Source organism: Pieris rapae, chromosome 3 (assembly GCF_905147795.1).
Source record: "Pieris rapae chromosome 3, ilPieRapa1.1, whole genome shotgun sequence".
Classification (NCBI taxonomy): Eukaryota; Metazoa; Arthropoda; class Insecta; order Lepidoptera; family Pieridae; genus Pieris; species Pieris rapae.
The window spans coordinates 2006712-2026006 of NC_059511.1; the positions used below are offsets into that span (position 1 = coordinate 2006712).

General features: G+C 32.7%; 1 protein-coding gene across 1 annotated transcript in view; it reads left to right on the forward strand.

Moving 5' to 3' along the window:
• The window catches only part of LOC110992023 (Down syndrome cell adhesion molecule-like protein Dscam2), a 126232-nt gene that overhangs the window by 79153 nt on the left and 27784 nt on the right, over positions 1-19295 (forward strand). Inside the window, exons 7-15 of the mRNA XM_045634651.1 lie at positions 499-634; positions 4378-4562; positions 5222-5494; positions 6129-6230; positions 11823-11967; positions 12427-12689; positions 16630-16791; positions 18154-18453; positions 18661-18780. Of these exons, the coding sequence (XP_045490607.1) occupies positions 499-634; positions 4378-4562; positions 5222-5494; positions 6129-6230; positions 11823-11967; positions 12427-12689; positions 16630-16791; positions 18154-18453; positions 18661-18780 (1686 nt within the window). The remainder of the gene's footprint in view (positions 1-498; positions 635-4377; positions 4563-5221; positions 5495-6128; positions 6231-11822; positions 11968-12426; positions 12690-16629; positions 16792-18153; positions 18454-18660; positions 18781-19295) is intronic.

The following is a 19295-nucleotide window of genomic DNA, read 5'->3' on the forward strand; positions in this document are numbered from 1 at the left end:
ATATATATGAAACAGGAATTAGTTAGTACATTAATAGACAAAACATGAAAAACATGAAAAACCGAAATTTAGCATTAAAAAGCGGTGAATACTTATTAAAAGAAAAACCTATATTGTTACTGCTAAACAAAGTCACAGTCTTTCGGCCTCTTCAAATATTTCCTCACATCCTCTTTGGTGAGGTGGAAAATCCTGATAAATATTTTAATAATACGTTAATTGCATCACAATAACAAATAACAGGAGAAAAATAGTTGTTACTGTAATTATATGTAAATACAAAAGTATATTTTATAATTACATAAGTCTTATTATATATATTATTTTAAATAGATACTTTAGTTCAAGATACTTGTATTTGAAATTTATCACAAAGTCGTCAAAGCTTAGAATCTGAAAGGCCTGCTACTCAATTGGAGGTCCGTAATAAAATTTAATAGTGATGATCTAAGAAATTAAAAGCATGAAATTGCTTTATTAATTAGAATTTATTTTCAGGTCACGTTATAGTAACAGAACCAAAGGGGCAAGTACGCCCGCGAGCAGCAGTTGAATTGCGCTCGCACAGAGTGCAAATGGGGCATGATGTGCGGATACCCTGCGCTGCGCATGCGTGGCCAGTTCCTACTTTTAGGTAAGGATTAGGCACATCTTAGGAGCGTATAATATTTGTAAAATTTCTGATCATAAAACTCATCAGAAGCTGTTTCCAAATCGTTTCTCTCCCTTATTTCTAATAAACATAACTACCGTCATATATATTTTTTTATTTGTCTTGAAATTAGAATTTACGCAATAATAAAATTCAAATATTTACTTGCAATACATCTATTAGTTTTTAGTTCATAGGAGGCAGGAGCAAATCGCGGTCTGATGCAGTAAGATATCTAACGAAATAACCTTACTTTAGTAAGATTACATAACTACCATTTTTTGTCTTGAAATTAGTATTCACGCAGTCAAACATCACTTTATAATTTAAATACAACTGGTTAAGTTAATCTTACAAAAGCATAATAAAAACAATCCCCTATCCCAAAAATGTTTCGTAATGCATCTGACAAGTTAAACGTGTATTACATATTTGCTGAGCAAACAAATGCAACTGACAGAACAACTGCACACTCACGAAAACAATGTTCTGTTTACGTACATGGACCGAAACTTTATACAAATGCTTTCGATACGCTTGGTAATAGATGTTTGCAAAGGCGTACCGTAAGAATTGTTTGTTGTGAACTATACGATACCATTGCGTCTTACAAAAGCCATTTATACTTCCAAATTAATTACAGCCAACGCATTACAGTTAATTAAAAGAATGTAGTGCCGTGTTTATAACAGGGAAGTAAGTAGTCACCTTCTGTTCACAAGGTATGCCGGTTTCCTCACGATGTTTTCCTTCATCATATTACCGACAAGGGTTAGTACTTTCTTACTTAGGGATCATAGGAATGAAAGTCTTATGCTGAAGCCACTAGTTAATTATAATATTTGTTTCGGATTGGTGCAGCATAATAAACGCCGCACTACTCACTTGAATTTATCAATAAAACATTGGATAAAATTTACGTATCCTATGCTACCGTACGAGGGGTTTCAAACACGATTATATTAAGAAAACTATTTTGTCTTATCAGTTAAACATATCAATTTCAAGTTAAATGTAAACCGGTTATATTGTATAACTAGAATACTTATAGTATCAATGTATTTTATGACCTGCAAAATTTGCCTTTAATTTTACCCATTTGTTTAGACCTCAGTTTGTCTAGAATAAATAGTGTAATCTTAATTCTGTATAAGAAATAGTGTAATATTTCATCTTTTTCTGTCAAATTAGTTATGCTGTGATGAAAAAAAAATGAACACTTGAGCTAAAATGTGTCGATTAACTAAATTATGCTTGATGAACATATATTATTTTAAATTAATAACACAATTTCACTCACGCAAAAAAAATTATAGTGTTAAAACATAACGTTTCGTTTCAGCAAGCATGTTTCCGGTTTTACTGGTTAATAAGTTTTACATTATACAAATTATGTTCCGTTTTACGTTACAATAAATGAAAAAAGTCAGCCAGGTTCATGTTAAATTGATTACAAGGGTGTTTTACCCAGCCGAAATTAATTCGCTCCTTGCCAATCGAATCACGGGTAGGGATTATAAAATTGTGGTTAATCTGTGCGCCGTGAAAGGATTTCAAATAAAACGCCCAATTAAAAGGGAAAATACACCCTTACGAAGTGAACAACAGACAATAGATTGGTGTAGTTAAACACTTTCAATGTTTATTTAAATAACAATTCTAAACGATGTCGTCATAAACGGTTTTAATACATTTAAAAAAAATCACTGTATCACAGTTTAAATGGCCGGCAAGGCACTCGCGATCCCTCTGGTATTAATAGTGTCCACTGTCCATGGGTATAACTTAACATCAGATGAGCATCTGTCGCCTCCCCCTCTATACATACAATTTGTTTATGAGTATGATGTGATTCACTGAATACGTCAGTGGAATGATAGTTTATTATGCGCAAGCCTAGGAGCGACTGAAGTAGTTGATGGTAGGGTTATCTTGTGCTCTCATTGATGTCTTGCCCACATCGATGATAAACCAAATGTACAATTATTCATCAGATTAGTGCTTGGTGTTCTAACAGCTATTCATTCATAGTAGCTTTGACATTTGTAAGTAAATGTAGACAATGTCTAGAAAAGAAAATTAAGCAATATAAAGCGCCTCATAAAATCCTTTAGAATGCAAATGTCTCGGCATTTCTTTCAAAACTATTTCCAAAAGGAAACTTGCGGAGCATTGAAGATTTCAACACAGCCATTTGGTTCTGAGAAATTGCTGGAGGATTAGACGACGTTTGCTTCCAGATTCAATGCACAAAACTTGAAAATTGAAAGCTTATAATAAAGACATTGTAATGGTATCCTTTGAATGGCTTATATTCATACAACTGATAGTCTGAACTATGTCTGCCACGTTTTTATGCCTATACCTAATGCGTTTTATAAAAAAAACAACAGTGGGTCTACAACATTATAAGATCAGTATGTGTTTCATGGTCATGTCAATCTAATAATCAAATAAGTGATCAGCCTCCTGCGCCTGACAAACGCCGTCGACTTTCTCAGTCTAAGGGGAGCCGGTTTCCTCAGGATGTTAGCCTTTAAAGTGAATGGTAAATGCACACAGAAAGTCCATTGGTTATGGGTACCGGGGATCAAACCTATGACCTCAGAGACCTGCTCACCTGCTTATGCCTTTTATGCCTTTTATGCCTTGATAAGCTCGCAAGCTTTATCTGAATTGAAAAATAAGAAAGAAGAAGTTTTTCAGTTTTTTTTTCAATAAGTCACAAGATCAATTAACTTTAAGGAATCCTTCTGCGCACAAATGTACCCCAAAAATGCTTTACTACATGGGTGAAGCTATATTTTAGGTATATTTTGTACTGAGTTCAAAGTTAGGAATTTTACGAAAGTTATGCGATCAGTTGGACTTTGATTACAATTTTATTGCAATGAAAGTACAGTTTTTAATTCGCTCGCAGTTTGACAAGGAGCGAAACCGAATTGAAAGCTTGATTTTACATAATTTCAAATTTACTTCAGCTATATAAAGTGTTTACGATATCGGTCGTACTTATCGAATATATATTATTATTTATTACTAGCTGCCCCCGCGAACTTCGTTTCTCCCTAATGCCTAGCCTAGCTTTTTAGTGTATACCATTTTGCTATGCTACCCCAGAGACTGTTCGGTTTTCCGGAAGGAAAATTCTTTAAGCCGTTTTGTGTATTTTTCTCTATATGAATTTCAGAGTTCACGTCATAAGTTAATAAATAAAAATAGGGGTTAATAGTAGAGAGCTGAAAATTAGGGTTGTATGTATTTTTGAATGCTACATCATAAAAAAATAACAAAACATAAATTTTGTGTGAAATATTTAAAAAAATATGTTGGCGTGAACAACCCTTATCTCTTAATGGTTTTAAAGATATAAAGGAAGCCGAAGCCGATTCTCAGACCTACTGAATATGGATAATAAATTTCATAAGAATCGATCCAGCCGTTTCGGAGGAGTAAGGAGTATATATACATATAGAGATACTCTGTGGTCTGAGTGAAATAGTGTTTTTGTATGTCGAAACATAGTTCTTTGATGGTTTGTTTATATTTTTGCGTAACTTTTGGGTGACATGGCAAAGAAAATTCTATACCAAAAGACCCACGAATAATAGTAATTTTTACACTTTACAATTAATAGCTAGGTACATATTTAATTAATTAACTAAAGTTATGCAAGGTTGATAACCATACATAATCTTAAAAACAAACGTATTCTTTGTTTTTAGATGGTTCCGAGAGCACCATGAACAATTAATACCTATAGAAAAGTCAGGGCTATGGCCCCGAACGAGGGCACAAAATGGCCTACTGCATATCAAGTCCGTGCAGAGAGAAGATGGAGGCAGATTCGTCTGTTGGCTGAACAATACTGCTGGAACAGAGTCTGTCCACTTCACACTACTTGTTACAGGTTATACTCTAATACATTTATAAGTACGAAGTTTTAAATTACAATAAGTAATGTAGTTTAATATGACCCAGGACGGAGTATTTATCTGATAATTTATCTTCATAAATAGCTGCTGAGCTTTCCTAACTTAAGTATAAATTTTTTTCCATCAAGTTATGTTTGCAGAACATATCAATAAAATATATATAAACAGTCCCAGAGGTTTTATGAATTCAATATTTAATTTAAAATATCCCTTAATAATCCGCCGGCTGTATATAGGTCAAGTTATGCTTCTAAGAACTACAGATGGGTCAAACAAAAGGATTTTTTTGTTTGGAGTAACCGCAGTGTTCTATTTTCAACAAAGTGCATGAAAAGTGCCATTTGGTGACAACATTTTTTTTGCTTACCTGAAAATCTCTCAAATATAAAAATAAAACATTTGCTAATTAAATTTTAATGTACGTAATGGAATTTATATGTAATTATAAAACTTTGGTTTTTTTTAATCCTTGGACAGAACGAAAGTTGTATGATTGATTATGTATGATTCCTTGGATAAGGAATTTCATACAACTTTTTATTGTACTTGGATCAACAACTTATTCTAAGTGATTGTCTCTCATACTTCTTGACCTATCAGGAACCATTTTAATATTACCTTATCTTATTTTTAGAACCTATATCCGTCCGAATAAGACCCGATACAATAAGAGCGAAATTAAACGCTGATATTAGCATGGATTGTAAAATCTCTGGACATCCCATTGAAGTCGTTTATTGGATACACGATGGCAAATCCGTGAAGGACACAGACAGAATCTGGGTATCGGAAGACAGACTAAGATTACATATCAAAAATACACAAATAAACGACCAAGGAATCTACCAATGTTTCGCGAGTAATACCAGGGATCAAGCCTACGGCACTGCGGAGGTTTTAATAGATGGTAATATTCATATTACAGATGCCTTATAATTTTAATCTCGTAGAATTCTGACAGCTGTCATTTCACATGGCAGAGATCAGAGATGGCAAACCTTCATATAACCTTCATATACGACCGATATTTACTAATAATTGATTTATTTAAATAAAATCTTTTTGATTAATTTTAATATTTATCGTTAATTACTACTGCATTTTAGTTATTTTTTTTCCATACGCCAAAAAAGTATAACTTCTAACGCGTGTACATAACTCTTTTATTTTAAAATAAAAATATATTATTTCCAACATTGACCAACAATCTTGATAAATATGTCTTATATTTGAAACATGAGGCTTTCAATCTAATAAAAATAAATTTCACTAGTGGCCCGGCCCCGCTTCGCACGGGTGGAAATTAATCATATATAATGACTCATATTAATCAGTGATAATGTAGCATTCAAATGGTGAAATATTTTTTAAAATTAATCCAGTACTTTTTAAACCAATAATCTTATTAAATACACAAAAATCTTTATAATATTATTATATATTTTAAAATGTACATAACGAAGTAGGCGTCACAACGTAGGGGGTGTAATTTATCAGTTTAGTGGAGATAAAAGGATTTTTGTGGAATGGCATATTTGCAGTGTCGGAGAACAATCGTGGTGTCGGAAATCGGTCCCGTCGAGCGCCATACGCCCGCAGCACGCACACACACGACGCCGACTGGAACTTCACGGGAAATAGAGGTATTCTTCTTCTTCTTCCAGTCGTCAGTCTGCATATATTAACAACCAATTGAACTCTAAACTCCGACTTCATCATAGAGTTTTGTATGATTGTAAAAAGGTTGTAGTAGGGTGGCTGAGAAACTGAGCACATTTTGGTACGAATTCGCTAGTTTGAGACGGGCCGAATTGTGTACTTGACAGCGTGCACACTCGCTCACACACAGCACACACACACATGCACACATACACACACATACACGCATTCATAGATTAAGTTAATTTTGATTTAGATTTAGTTAAAGTTTGTTTAGTTAAGGGAAGTAGCGAGCGAACCCCAACACAAGTGTCTCTTGACTACTTACGGGGGTTGTCTCATACTCATTTAATGGTGTAAAAAATTTGAGAAACAATAAAAAAATTTATTATTATTATTATCTGCAAGTGCCACTCCATTACTGGAGGTTGGCCGTCGGTTCTCTGAATCGCGTCTTGTCCTGCGCCAGATGCAGCAACTCCTCCGCACTCCTGACGTTGCGAATATATAATAGAGGTATCATAGAACTGTAGCTTTAAAACTTAGCAGAAAGTATATGGTTTGCAACAGGAGGAAATAGGTCAACGACCTCTTGTAGAAATATAGCTTTGAATAAAAGTAATCAAAGTAAATCGACTTCAAATACGTAAAGGGAAAAACAATGCGTGAATATATAATTTCGACAGTTCTATTAGTAAAAACATTTGATTTTGCCATTTATTATGACTCCGATATTATTTGAATCTAACAATATTACATACTACCCAGTCCTACAGAAAACCTTTTTTTTAAAGCATTTAAAACCCGGTTGAAATTTTAAAGGTTTATTGTAAAAACATTGATTTTTTTAATTAAACTATCTGTATTGACGATATACGATATCTGATCTTATTTTTAACCAGTCACTAAAATAACGATATCTATGTTATGTTACTTAAATACTGATTTAGCAATTCATTTATTCAAAGTAATACATCAAATCGAATATTTATATTAAATCTTACTAGACCTAAAGAAGCTGGATAGAATTGATATTCCAATGGAGTCTTGTGCCCAACAATGTTTTCCTCTAATTAAAATTGTATAATCCAATTCTTGTAATTTTTAAGAGTTATGTTATTTGGTTTCTTTGCAACGAAGTGTGAATAAATAAATTAATAAGTATTTGTCACAAATGAGATTAGATTAGATTTGAAAGATTTTATGTTCAGTCTCTGCTTACTACACCGCCATATTTATTGCTTCACCAGAAATATATACAGAACGAAAAGAAAAATCCTTTCTTATAACATTTTATATAATCTGTATCCATAGCAGACATTGCTAAGATGATATATTCCGTACAAAAAATATTATACCAACTTTAGATTTTATCGAAGCCAGTTTGGGTTTTGTAAAACAAAACGTATTTATAGAGTACGCTAATAGAAATACTTTGGTATATGTTTGTAAAACGGTTGAATAATTGTGACAGTAGGTACTCTCACGAGTCATCGATGCACTAAAACTTGTTTTTCATGATGATGAATTTCTTGTGAACGAAGGTATGGCAGCGCTATCAATAGCCAAAAGCCAATACATAAAATAAAAAAGAGTATTTGGACCATAAGTTTGGCAACGATTCATTATAAATAGCTTCACTTTTATAGTGAAAATTAATGTGACATGCTTATTTTTGTGTGGCTGTCTGTGCGGATTTTTATAATTATTCGATATAAATGTACCACTTTCTTGCAAATAAATGATTTATTATTATATATTTTGTAAGTATTTGTAGTGCCATTTAAATAATATCAACAACAACAAATATAATTTTCTATAAATCCAAAATACAAAGCAGTCATATAGTCAGATTTCATTATATTTGTTTTTGCGTGTCTCTTTATAAATATATATATTTGTGCTATTTAACACACTAAAACACATAAACTTTTATTTTTAACATCAATAATTGTTTAAAATTATCCTTTTAATTTAGTGTAAACTGAATAAAACAATTTATAAATTTGCACTTGCGTATATATATTTTTCTCTTAATTGACAGCATTATTTTCAAACTTTTACTAAAATCTTAAACAATAATACACCCAAAAAGTAATTAGTAAAACGAGTATCGAACAAAAGTCTCAACTTTCATCCAGTCTCGTTTCCTTCATCATAAAATATTTAAAAGTCCATTTTTAAGCTCCGATCCGCTGCAAGCTATTAGAGGTAACTCTTCAGCTCAAACAAAGAGTTGCTACGAAGCGCGCCTCCCTGTTACCTATTAGCGCACAACATTATGTACTAAACCGCAAAACTGCCAATTAAGATCCTATCTCCCTGCGTTAAGGTTGGTTTTACCTAATAAATGTAAGGATATACGCCTCTTTGTGATACTATTAATTTGCTCCCCGCTATTTGGTGTCGCTACACTTGAGAGCTGAAGGGCCGTCGCAATGCATACATGTTACCTATTGGAATATAGAAAACGTATTCCTTTAATGACTTGTGTAATATTGCATTTTAATTAGGCATGTTTATCGAACTTAAGTGCCATACAGTAGCTTTGTGAATATGTCGATTTTTCTCTTTCCTTTTTTAAAATATGTTTTATATACATAAATGACTTTTTTAATAACAACGACTATCAGTCCAAAGGCCGTGTATTTAAATAATGGCTGTAATTGACACTTAGACCCAAAAAGTCGACGACGTGTGTCAGGCATTGGAAGCTGATCACCTACTTGCCTAATAGAATTAAAAAGTGTTATTATTATTATTATTTATTTATTTCATGAAACAGATTCAAAAATCTGAGGCCAAGACCTAAAGAGGTTGTAGCGCCACTGATTTTTTTATATAAATATGTAAACTGAATACTAATATTCACAAAGTTTCATTAATCAAAGTACAACTAAACAGACAAATTCGTGGGTATCAACTACATAAATTAAGCAAATAGTAAACACAGTACAACATTTATTCCTGTCTCGTATACCAGAGTCCTTATTGGTATTGCTAATGTAAGGCTTTAATTAACTGTGGCCTTTAATTAACAGTCAAGGCCCTGTTGGTAATTAAAAGGCAATTGATATGCTTATGCTAAAATTAAACTATTAATATTTCTAAGGCCTAAAATCTGAGGTGTTTTTATATATATAAAAAACCTCAACGCAGCCTTGCTACCATATATGTCAGCAAGGCTGCGTTAAAATAATCCTAGATATCGCTATTTGTTGTTAAAAAGCGTCAAATGCTGTCTCTTTCAAAGATGGCGTTTGGGCGAGGTAGGTTCCGCAAGTGAAATCATTTTTGACAGTTGACCTTTTAACGTCAAAAATTGACGTTCGAGAGTGCGGACGGCCATTCTTTTGGGTGGGATGGCATCCACTGGAATGAAACGAAAAACGCAGAACTCTGCGTATGATTCTTATTCCGCTGTAAATATATTAGCACATATTGTAAACTATTCGAAGTTCCACTGAGTGGAATTGATTATACAATTACTAAACAACCCGGCTAGATGTTTATTTTGATAGCGGTCTCGTGTTCATGTGTAATGAGTTTGTCTAGGTTATTTCAGTAATAGATATTGAAAGAATTAAAAACAAAATAGTCGCACAGAGGAAGTGTTTGTAATTTTTTTGTAAATATTACGAGAATTTCAGCGTTTAGTAATTTTAAAAACGATTGTTCAAAGAGGAAGTGGCAGGTGTTACATGCGTAGTTTGAAATGCTTTGTACCACTCAAACGCTCTATCGATTTGTCTTTTGTTTTTTGGTACTTGTAAAGAGAAACAATGACAATGACATGACATTCTTAAAATAACTAAAATTATTTCTGAAATAAAACAGTATTCAAAATTCAAAATTTATTTATTCATATAGGTAACATAATGTACACTTATGAACGTCAAAAAAAGAAATATTAAATGAATCTAATTTCACATTTACTGCCAGTTCTCAAATCAAGGGCGTAGAACGGAAGAGAAGAGCTGGCAATAAACTCTCCGCCACTCTTTTTAATCGCCAAGTTTTTTTATACAATGTTTGTAAGGAGCTGCAACCACTACACCATGTTCCATATTTTTAAGAAATACCCTTAAAAAAATATGAGAAACTCATACCGTGTGCGCCAGCTGTATTAAAAATAGCTTCTCTTTACCTTATAATTAGTAAAATTAACTATTACGTAACTTCCCATCCAACTAGTTTTCTCTCGTGATTAATTTATGTTGCTTGAAATGTACAAATGTTACTCCACAAAATTAAACAATACCATACTGTTTAGCTAGGTGTACTTTCTGTATGCAATTATTTCGATTCAATTTAGTTTACAATATAACATTGTTGAGCTTGTGGTCCATTCAAATTTTGCTTCAATCTACTTTCTACTTTGTACGTTTCTAAGTAATTGAAAGGGGTACACTAAACGAGATGAAGGAACGTTATAATTGTAATACAATTTTATTATAATTGTTAAAATTCATTGGCAGCAGGGATTTTTTAATTTTGACCGGCCTTTTCAAAATCAGCCAATTTTGAAAAGGCCGGTATTGCACTTGCGAGCCTTGTGGCAGTGTAAGTGTCCCATAATTACGATTCGCTTTAACGGTAAAGGAAAACATCATTAGACCCAAAAATCGACGGCATGTCAGGCACAGGAGGCAGATCTCCTACTTGCCTATTAGATTGACAAACGATAATAAAACAGATACATAAACCTGAGGCCCAGACCTAAATAATATTGTAGCGCCACTGATTAATTTTTAGACGTAACAACGTCGTAATGACGTATATATATCCATACAAAATATCTATCAAACAAATAAAATAAAATTTTTTTTTTCAAGTCATCAGTATTTTAATATAAAATCAAATTTTATTGACACTAAACATATTAAAATTGACATAATAATATAATATTATTGTGCTTATTTTATATGACACGCCATCAAAGTATATTTTCTTGTTTGATTAAATAATATTTCCACCGTCCATTAACGGGGAAGTATCTATAATAAAATCGGAACAACAAAGTTAGAAAACCCGCATTATATTTAAATTTATGAAAAACAATATTATCATTCTTACGGGGTCGTGCCTTGTCTTGTTTCTGGCGGATTTGACCAGCTCTATGTTGACGGAAAATTATAATTTGCCTGAAATTATTGTGTTATCATTAGTAGAGTATTTTATGAAACATTGCGTTGCAAACAAGATTAGATGGAAGTTTATCTGTGAAAAATTATACTGTTTTGTATGTTGCATTTTATTAACTCTATTATTTTATGTAAGAAACAATTATTGGTTTAGATTTTTTTCATTAGCCTGCTAATAGTTCTTATGTGTTTATGTAATTTATGTTTATGTTTTTGTTTTGTTCCTGTGTGTATGTAATTTATAAACTCCTTGTACATCCCTTCACCATAAGGGTTGCCCGGAAGAAATTTCTTGTTTGCGATGCCACCGCCTAATCACTTATGTAACCTGCTTCTTTATAATTTTGTATAAGGTAACGTGTATATACATAAATCAAAAGCGTCATAAACTTAGCTACGAGATAAAAATAGCTTACTATAATTTGTTTACAGAATCAAAACCAGAACTAGTTTACTGGTTTTCCGAACAGACCCTACAACCTGGCCCAAGCGTGTCCCTTAAGTGTGTGGCGATGGGCCACCCACCACCACAATTCTCCTGGACACTGGACGGGTTTCCTATACCCACTAACTCTCGGTAAGACGGTAGACTTGACCGCATTTTTAACCTTTAAGTCTATTAATTTTTATTAAGTACAATCTTCATATTATATTTTAATAACTTATCTATACTTATTATAAGTGTAAGCGGTTACATGAAAATTCGTTATCAACGCTTAGTCTTGGTGATGTTGTATTCATGACACTATTGTATTTGTAGCAATACTTTCTTTACGTGTCTTTTCAAGGTTTCTATGTAGAATTAACTAAAGAAATTCAGTAAGTAACTATGAACTATATGATATAAAGATAAATATTAAAGCTGCTTAATCTGTGAAATTTTATATATCAAAAAATTTAACAACATTCCAATATGATATGAATTTTAAATTTGTGGTTCAAAGTGAAACAAGGTGAATTTTGGTTTGTGTGATTGCTGTTTATTCTAAACCTATACATACTGAAGTAATTCTTTAAATATGTTTTAATTGAACAGGTTCGTCGTTGGACAGCATGTGACGCTTCAAGACGATGTAGTTAGCCATCTCAATGTCAGCCGTGTGACAGAACAAGATGGCGGCGAGTACGCGTGTGTTGCCGCCAACACGGCGGGAAAAGCAAGTCACGCCGCTCGAGTTAACGTCTATGGTTTGCCCTATATTCGTGAGATGCCAAAAGTGACAGCTGTCGCTGGCAGTGATTTGAATATCAAATGTCCTGTTGCTGGATATCCAATTGAAGCGATCACATGGGAAAGAGGTTGGTAGTTTTACAATATGTCTATCAAAATACTGTTAATAATGATTTCCTACAAACTTATTCTCATTAAAATACTACTGTTAACATCATTACATTACCTTTAGAAATAAACTTGGGTTTAAAATATTTTTAAAACATACACACCGCAAATATGATTATATATTATATTTATGAGTGAGTTTGTTCTTAATTGAATTAATTAAATAAAATTAATAAACTTTTAAACCAATATACCGTTGCCATGAAACGCAAATGTATTGATTAAATTATGTATGAATTAGCAACGTAACTTCAGGAACAAGGGAAACCAGTGTAATAATTATAATTTATACTTAATACCTTCTAATGTTCTACACGTGTAATGACGAAAATAAAGCGACCCCGATACAAGCTCCTTTCATAAAGCTTCATTGCGCACCTGTTCCTAATTAGAAGATTTGCAACGGAAACTGATACAATATGAAGATTCATTTTTGTATATCGTTCACGTAATATTGTATAAAAACGTTTTTGACGTGATGACGTCAATAAATCGAACGCCGGCTGTACGAACGAAAAAACACTTTGTCACATTCCGCGTGAGCCGAGTAAGCGAGAGCGCGGAACAAGCGATAGAGAGGCACGATCTGTCTAAGCGCTTGTGCTTGTGCGCATTTATCCTTCTACTTCATCGGCCGATGCGTCCTAGTCACACATATTTTTTACATAAAATCGTTTACATGAAAAAAATTCAACGGTTCAAACCCTATGTTTGATGTACTACACGAATTTTTTTGAACTATTGAAACCAAATATGAATGTCTATAATTTATAGTTAGAGCAGACTACACTCCCACCCTGTGCACTGTGAACTTTCTGTCTATGTACGAATTTAACATTACCTTAAATGGTGAAGGAACACCGTGAAAAAAACCGGCGTTGAGCCAAAAAGTCGACGGCCTGTGTCAAGCACAGGATGCTGCTGATCTGATCTGATCTGAGCTCATCACCTACTTGCCTATTAGATTGACAAATGATCCTGAAAATATATACAAAAATCTAAGGCTCAGAACTAAAAAAGGCTATACTGGCATATGTTATGTAATAGTTATTACTATAAATTATAGCCAGTAACTATAACTATATAGACAGACATTTAGACATTTATAGATAGCATAGATATCTTCTACGATATCTATGTAGTAATTGATAAATGTTAGTAACATAAGATTCGATTTAAAGCTATTTACAATCCTTATTTGTACGATAGATAAAATGTACGAATTGCGTATTTTCCGTTTAAATGTGCCCGGAAGGACACTTTAGTGTATCGAATTAAGCGGGGGAAGTCAGGGGCCTCGGCAACAGGTTAAGAAACTAGGTTAAAGATGTTAGAGATTTTCCTTTTTCTTGTTTTCCTAGTATACGTGTGTACCTTGAATACGGATTTTATTGCGCTTTTTGTTGAATTATTTCGCCGTTTAAAAGGAAATATATAGCAGATGAAACTCGTTTAAATTATGAATCCGTCCACCGGTCGTTGTTAGTTTTAGTTTAAAACTAAATAATATCGATCATGAAGATTTGTTTAAACCGTCGATAGTATTCTCATATATATTATTTTCGGTTAATGCTCTATAGTAATATTTAATAGAATCCTTAACAGGATTAATTAGAATATAAATTAGGAGTTATTGTTAAAATTCAAATTAAAATCTTTACAATTAAAATTTAAACCTATTCTTTTATATAATTCTCGTTAATGTATACATATATATAAAGCGATGTACCGTTGCCCCTATGCGTATTTAACACTGACTAGTACGATAAATATCTTGATAAAACCGGGATGTGTTACACCCAAAACTTTGCGTGGCGTGGGCAAATACAAAAAAAAAATTTATAGAACAAACGGGCAGTTGACTTATCTCAAGATAAGTGATAGACGCCCATGGACACTTTAAATGCCGCCCATGGACACTTTAAATGCCAGAGTGCATGCGAGTGCGTTGTGGCCTTTTAAAAAGAAACACAAACAGAATTTGATTCGATTTTACAACAGTGGAAGCGACGAAATTTCTAAATTATCAAATAGATAAGAGAATTCTAAAACTCAAATTAAAATAGCAATTGTACAACGATACTATTAAACTAGAACGCTTACACGAAAGTAAATTGGCTGGCAACATGTAACATGGGCGAGCTCGCACGATCCAATTAGGGGAAAGAATTTTTAAGTTATCGCCGACGTGATTTTTCCTTCACGCCTTACGAACAGAGAAGGTTTCTGCTTGCCAATCGGAAATGCGAGATTTTTTATATATATTATTGTTTATTTAAATTTATTACCGTTAGTAAAATAAGAAGTATACAATTTTCTAAACGTACGATTAACTGTTTACAGTCTGAAGATGCAAACTTAAGATTTGTTAATATAGACATAAAAAACCGTTTTTAATTAGTTAATTAAATGTAACTAAAATGCAAGCTGTTTTTAACAAAATATTTCTATTTATATGTACAAGTATATTGCTCGTCAAATCTAAATAATTATTTACACTAGTAATTAACTCAGAATCAGTTAGCATTTCAATTAGTGCCTGTTTTACCCATGTTCTCTAAAAATATAGTCGGAAGTAATAACTAAGTGTAAAATTCAATCACAATTCTATTTTAAAAAGCTTTTACAGTATGAACGTTTGAAAGCTCGATTAAGCGCTGTCTGATAAAAGGGTCCATAAATATATTCTATAATAAAAGGGTCACCCGAATTATCAAAGGTAACTAAACTATGTATAAGATCGTTGTTGACAAGGGTCTACGGAAAAGGAAATTACGAAGGAGTGACCGAGAAGCCTTAATTTGATCTTACGTAATTCTGTTAAACGGGCTAAGCATTTTACGGTCCGACATTTTTCTTAGATATTTTTTTGATCCCTTGGAATGGTTAAGGGAACTCGAAAAGGCTAATTTTATTGGTTTTGTGAAACCACCTTTATTTCTTATAATTGTCGAAGTATGAAATGTAATATTTATTTTTTTCATACATCTTTTATATATAGAATATGGTTGACACTATATTTAACCTGAAATTGTTTTTTTATTGATATTTGTAATACTGTAGTAATTATCCAAGGACTAATTGAAAAAAACGATCTTTTGAAAAATCCTCAAAATACCTCTATTCATATAAGTAACCTAGTAGATCGGGAAAAAAAGAACTAGCAAGAAACTCATCGCCACTCTTTTTAATCGCCAAGTTTTGAGCCATACAAATTGTTTGTTAGGCCATAAATATTTGAACAAGTATTAAGATCATTTTCGACGAATATAAAAAAATCTTTATTGATTGATTTAATATTTAAACTTAACAATAATAAAGATTTAACAATTATTTTGTATTATACATGTAATATGCCTCTAAATAAATAAATAATTGCAAAATATTAGCCTCAAAAAAGTGCCGCCACGGACCAACCCTGTCCCGATTTAAAATCTTTTTTTGCGCAAAAATTCCGTTCTTTTGTTTCGTTTATTCCGTTTCATATTTTACGACGAAGTATATATAGGTATCTTATTATAATCCTTACTTAGCTATTACAGCTTTATTTCCGGAATCATTAGCACTCACTATCGACCCAAGGTTATTTTCCCTTTAATAATAAAAGCTTTTTATTTCAGATACTTTATTTAACACATTTATATTTCTATCTCATTTTATTAGTATTATTATCATTTTTATGTCCTTTTTTGGCATTCTCCAAATTACCGCCATTCCTATGCTATGCCACTCTCTGCCATATACCACCTGATGTTTACTAAATTGGTCCTTTTATGTTTATTGTACCATACAAAAGCCTCTTTAATTCTCTTTAATCGACTTGTTATACTCATAATCAGATTTTTACTTATTAATTCTCATATTCCTTCCTATTATATGCATCGTTTTCCATGTTTACAGATGGCCAAACATTGCCATTGAATCGCCGTCAGAAAGTCTTTCCGAACGGCACATTAATAGTCGAACAGACTCAGCGGGGCGAGGACGCCGGTACCTACACCTGTCAAGCCTCTAACAGACAACGTCATGTTGCCAGGCGGGATGTGGAAGTTCAAATATTGGGTAAATATTAATTTTGAACTAGAATTTCTGAATGTTGTGGCAATTGTTTGACTTGACTTGAGCGAGACATTCTATTTTATGATTAGACTAGCAGACTCGGCCAAGCGTTGCTGTGGCTAAGGTTTTTGTTATATTACATAGTAGTAAATTAATCAAGGGAAACCGTAGGAGAACTTATGTGAAACCTAGACCAAACTAAATTACCTTTAACTCAGCGCCATCTGTTAGAATTGTATCAAATAATAAACAAATGTTAATGTTATCGTAATTTTAGTAAGGATGCCTATTTTTTTTGAAAATGAAATATAGCCTATGTCACTCAGGAATGATGTAGCTTTCCAACAGTGAAAGAATTTTTCAAATCTGCCAAGTAGTTTCGGAGCCTATTCAATTCATACAAACAAACAAAAAATCAAACCTTTCCTCTTTATAATATTAGTATAGATGTATTTATTAATACAGTCTTTAAGTGTAAATAGATTTAATGGATTCCTCTTAAACAATATATCTATTTACTAGGCCCGTGTATATAGTCTAGAGAGTTACGTCAATGTGCCTTTCGTTCTTTAGCTTAGTATATTTTTTTCAGGACTCGAACCCAGCTCTGCAAAAACTAGAAAACATATGAACAAAAGCATCAAATTCATTCGTTTGTCAGTTACAGTTAGTAGTTCGTTTTTTGGAGGGATGTTCAAATAAATGAAACACTTTTTTTGAAGCTAAATGTCTAACTTTAAGCGTTTAAAACACGAGCCTATTACAAACATAAAATAAGGAGAAGGATTGCGATGTTGGGTTAACAAAAAACTAACTTCACTTATGGGTTCTTTAATCTGAGTTACACATCTGTTACCTATAAAAAATATAAGTATAGCTGACCCATTGGACATAATCGGAAAAGAGAATGTTATATCACAATTTATTATGATAAGTGTTTACTAAAATTTGGTTTAAGCTTCTAATTATTAACTGAAATATATATTTTGAAGAATTTATTGGCTGCAAGTGTAAGATATTTGCCAACATTTCTCATATAACTAAATACGTAATATAACCCAATGATATAATTTTTTCATATATATATGTACACAATGCCTGGCTCGTGATTTATGGAGGTGGCCTCGGTTGTGGTATACATTTTTATAGCTAAAAACCGCTTCATAACACCTGAAGCAGTGAAATAATTCATCCGTTATTCATTAAAATTTTCTCGCTTGTTCCAACCGCATACCTTAATAAGATAATAAAATGTTAAACTCTTAGCTCCTCTTTACGTTTACGATTCCAATTACACGGTGCAATTTTTACAAGCCTCGCTGTGCAAAATCCTTTATCGGGACTAAACGATACTTTTGTTTTCAGTGCAGCCAAAGATATTGCCCATACAGCCTTTGACGAATTTACTGAGGGAGGGAATGCGGGCCGCTATCTCATGTCAGATACTAGAGGGTGATTTGCCGATTGCCTTCCGATGGGAGAAAAACGGGCAGGCGGTGACGTCATCACCGTACGCGCCTAGCGGGATTATTACTAGGCGAATGGACGAGTACAGCGCGTCTCTTGTGATTGAACACATAACATCCCTTCATAGCGGGAATTACACATGCATAGCTTCTAATGTCGCCGGCTCCGAGCGTTTCACTGTTCCGCTAACTGTTAACGGTAATTGCAAATCCAAAATTCCATAGATAATACAAGTTGTGATGACGTACAAAATGTTTGAACATTTATTTTTTAAAAAAGGAATGCAATGGTTTTGTTTTTATAAAGTGTATTAACTCTATAATTTATTCCTCTTAACAAGAAGGCTTAATTAGACTTTTTTATATCCCGTTTGTAGAACACGAGTTTAATATAAAAATATTTTAGTTCCACCTCGCTGGAGGCTTGAGCCAAATGACATAGCGGTGGCATCAGGTCAAGATGTCACTCTACAATGCCAAGCAGATGGCTACCCGAGACCCATTATTACATGGAAGAAAGCTGTTGGTAAGTGCTAATAAAGAAAAATGTCTGTAACAAATTTAAAGTATTTATTTATTTTAGTTGAAATTCTAGTTACAATTTTTCTACCTCATTAATATAAGTATTTCTCTAATGTACAATATAGAGCACTTTCATTTCATTGGATTCCAAATATTTATTTGACCGACTTCAAAAAGAGGAATGGAGATAAAAACTTTTCATTATGCTTATTCGAACGAACTCGGTCAATCGCTCGTTTCTTATAAAATTTTAAATCTTCTATAAACTCTAAATGTAAAAGTAACTTTATAACAGAAAGTGAATAAAGGAATTGAAATGAAACTGCAACAAGTTTCTCTTTGTAATATTGCAATACTTTCATTTTAAGTAACAGTTCAAAGTAATACTAGAAACCTAGTAATGGACCGAGCTGGGCAAAGGCTTTATATAATCTTCAAAGCAAATATTTTTCATATCAATAAAAATGGCATTTATAAAAGGACTTATATAATAACTCTCATGAAACTTAACTGCATGCG